Source organism: Suricata suricatta, unplaced genomic scaffold, assembly GCF_006229205.1.
Source record: "Suricata suricatta isolate VVHF042 unplaced genomic scaffold, meerkat_22Aug2017_6uvM2_HiC HiC_scaffold_1762, whole genome shotgun sequence".
Taxonomy (NCBI): Eukaryota; Metazoa; Chordata; class Mammalia; order Carnivora; family Herpestidae; genus Suricata; species Suricata suricatta.
In genome coordinates this window covers 1-1,828 of record NW_021862239.1, presented here as the reverse complement: position 1 = coordinate 1,828, position 1,828 = coordinate 1, and the positions used below count along the sequence as shown (strand labels likewise).

At 37.0% G+C, this 1,828-nt stretch overlaps 1 protein-coding gene across 1 annotated transcript; it reads left to right on the top strand.

Moving 5' to 3' along the window:
• Positions 1–247: 247 nt before the first annotated feature.
• Positions 248–1,622, top strand: LOC115284729 (homocysteine-responsive endoplasmic reticulum-resident ubiquitin-like domain member 2 protein). Its single transcript, XM_029931218.1, has 2 exons — positions 248–809; positions 1,287–1,622. Exons 1-2 carry the CDS (start codon positions 561–563, stop codon positions 1,446–1,448), a joined length of 411 nt encoding a protein of 136 aa, XP_029787078.1. The 5' UTR covers positions 248–560; the 3' UTR covers positions 1,449–1,622.
• The last annotated feature ends 206 nt before the right edge of the window (positions 1,623–1,828 follow it).

Below are 1,828 nucleotides of genomic sequence, written 5' to 3'. Positions count from 1 at the left end.
CTTTTTGCGGTTTCTTTTAATTACTTTCTAAAACAGCGCAGAATTTGGCATATGGTAGTCTGTCATGAATGCTGAGTGAAGGAATATGAGTTTTGGACTCTGTATCTAGGACCAAATTCAGAGCCGGTTATGTGAGTAAAAATGTTTATCAGAACTGCACAAGCACATTTTTCCTTTACCATCTTTCATAAAAATTATTAATTCAGTTAGACATGCTCTGTTAATTATTTAGAACTTGAAGGCTCTGATGCACTATTGTATAAGGATGCTCTAATTTTTAATTATAGTTATCAATGGTAAGTCCTATAGGTATAGGCCAGGCTTCTTTTCCTAAGTAGACTTTGTCTTGCTCCCCTTTCCCCCAAGAGGCAATGAAATATGTAGTTGAATTTCATTTTGAAAAAAACCAGAAAAGATGTTATGATTCCCAGTACTTTGAGACATTCAGATAGGTAGGTTAGTTATTAAGATAATCTAGCATAGAGCCAGGTAAGCCCATGATAGATCTTTAGACTTAGGTTGATTCCTGTTTTGCTCTCATTGCTTTGAGAGGGGTAGTCATGGCCCAAAGTAGGACTTTTCATTTATTATACTTGAAATCATTTTTCTGTTGTAGGGAACTAATGTTTTATAGTGTTACAAATAAAAAGAACTGTGACTTCTTTTCTTTTCTCTTTATTTTATTGAACAGACACCAAGCTGGCTGGTTTCCTTTTAGGCAAGAAGGAGGTCAGCAACAGGCTGCTAACAATAATGCCGAAGTTAACAATGATGGGCAAAATGCAAACAACCTAGAACTTGAAGAAATGGTATGCTAATGAGATTTTGTACACTTCACATATAGATATTTCCTCAGCAGTAGAAGAGACCAACATGATTAAAGAATCTTGGGGTGTTCCACAAGTTTTTGTGGAATGGCACAGGAAGAAAGTTAACATAGAAATTGTGTGGTTTTATCTGGGGGAACTTAGACTGTAGTGCCGAGTCAGTCGGGAAGAGCTAACATTATTCTTCCTGAAAATAGCCTAGAATGAAAATTATGCACATAATGAGAATTTATTGTTTTAAATTGGCAATTAAATTCATCTCAGAGTTCCCTTTGAACTTGAGCACCGAGGAATGCACCAATTTTGGATTTAACAGATTTCTGAGGGCCAGATCTGTACTGCTTCCTTATTACATTGCTCCTGTTCCTTGTTTCTATAGGGACAGATTCTCTTTTTCTGTCACGAGTTAATGCCAGCTGTTCATATCCCTCAGGAGTGTGTTTCTTGTTTGTTTGAAAGGAGCGTCTTATGGATGACGGGCTTGAAGACGAGAGTGGAGAGGATGCAGGTGGAGACGCCAGTGCTGTTCAGAGGCCCGGGTTGATGGCGTCAGCGTGGTCTTTTATCACCACCTTCTTTACTTCGCTGATCCCAGAGGGGCCTCCCCAGGTTGCCAATTAGACCTGAAAAACTGTGCCAGCTCCGAAGGAACGTCTGACTTCAGGAAAGTGTTTTAAATAACAGTGCAATTTCAAAAAAAATTTATTACTTTCTTTTCATCATCATGTACAGAGGTGTTTTTTCCCTTAAGCTTTTCATGCATATGAATATTTTAAGCACAAATGGACTACTAAATGTGTGATTTTTTTTTTAAAGATCCTAACAGAACATAGTATAACAATATTGTCTTTCAGGTTTTATTAATTTCAATTGTGTATATTCTGTCCAGGCAGATATGTTTGTGTGTCTTATTTCTTTAAAGAGCTGCGTCACATATAAATGTCTATAGCTGATTGCCCAGCCCTTCAGTATGTAATTTGAATAAATATATCTATTTTCTG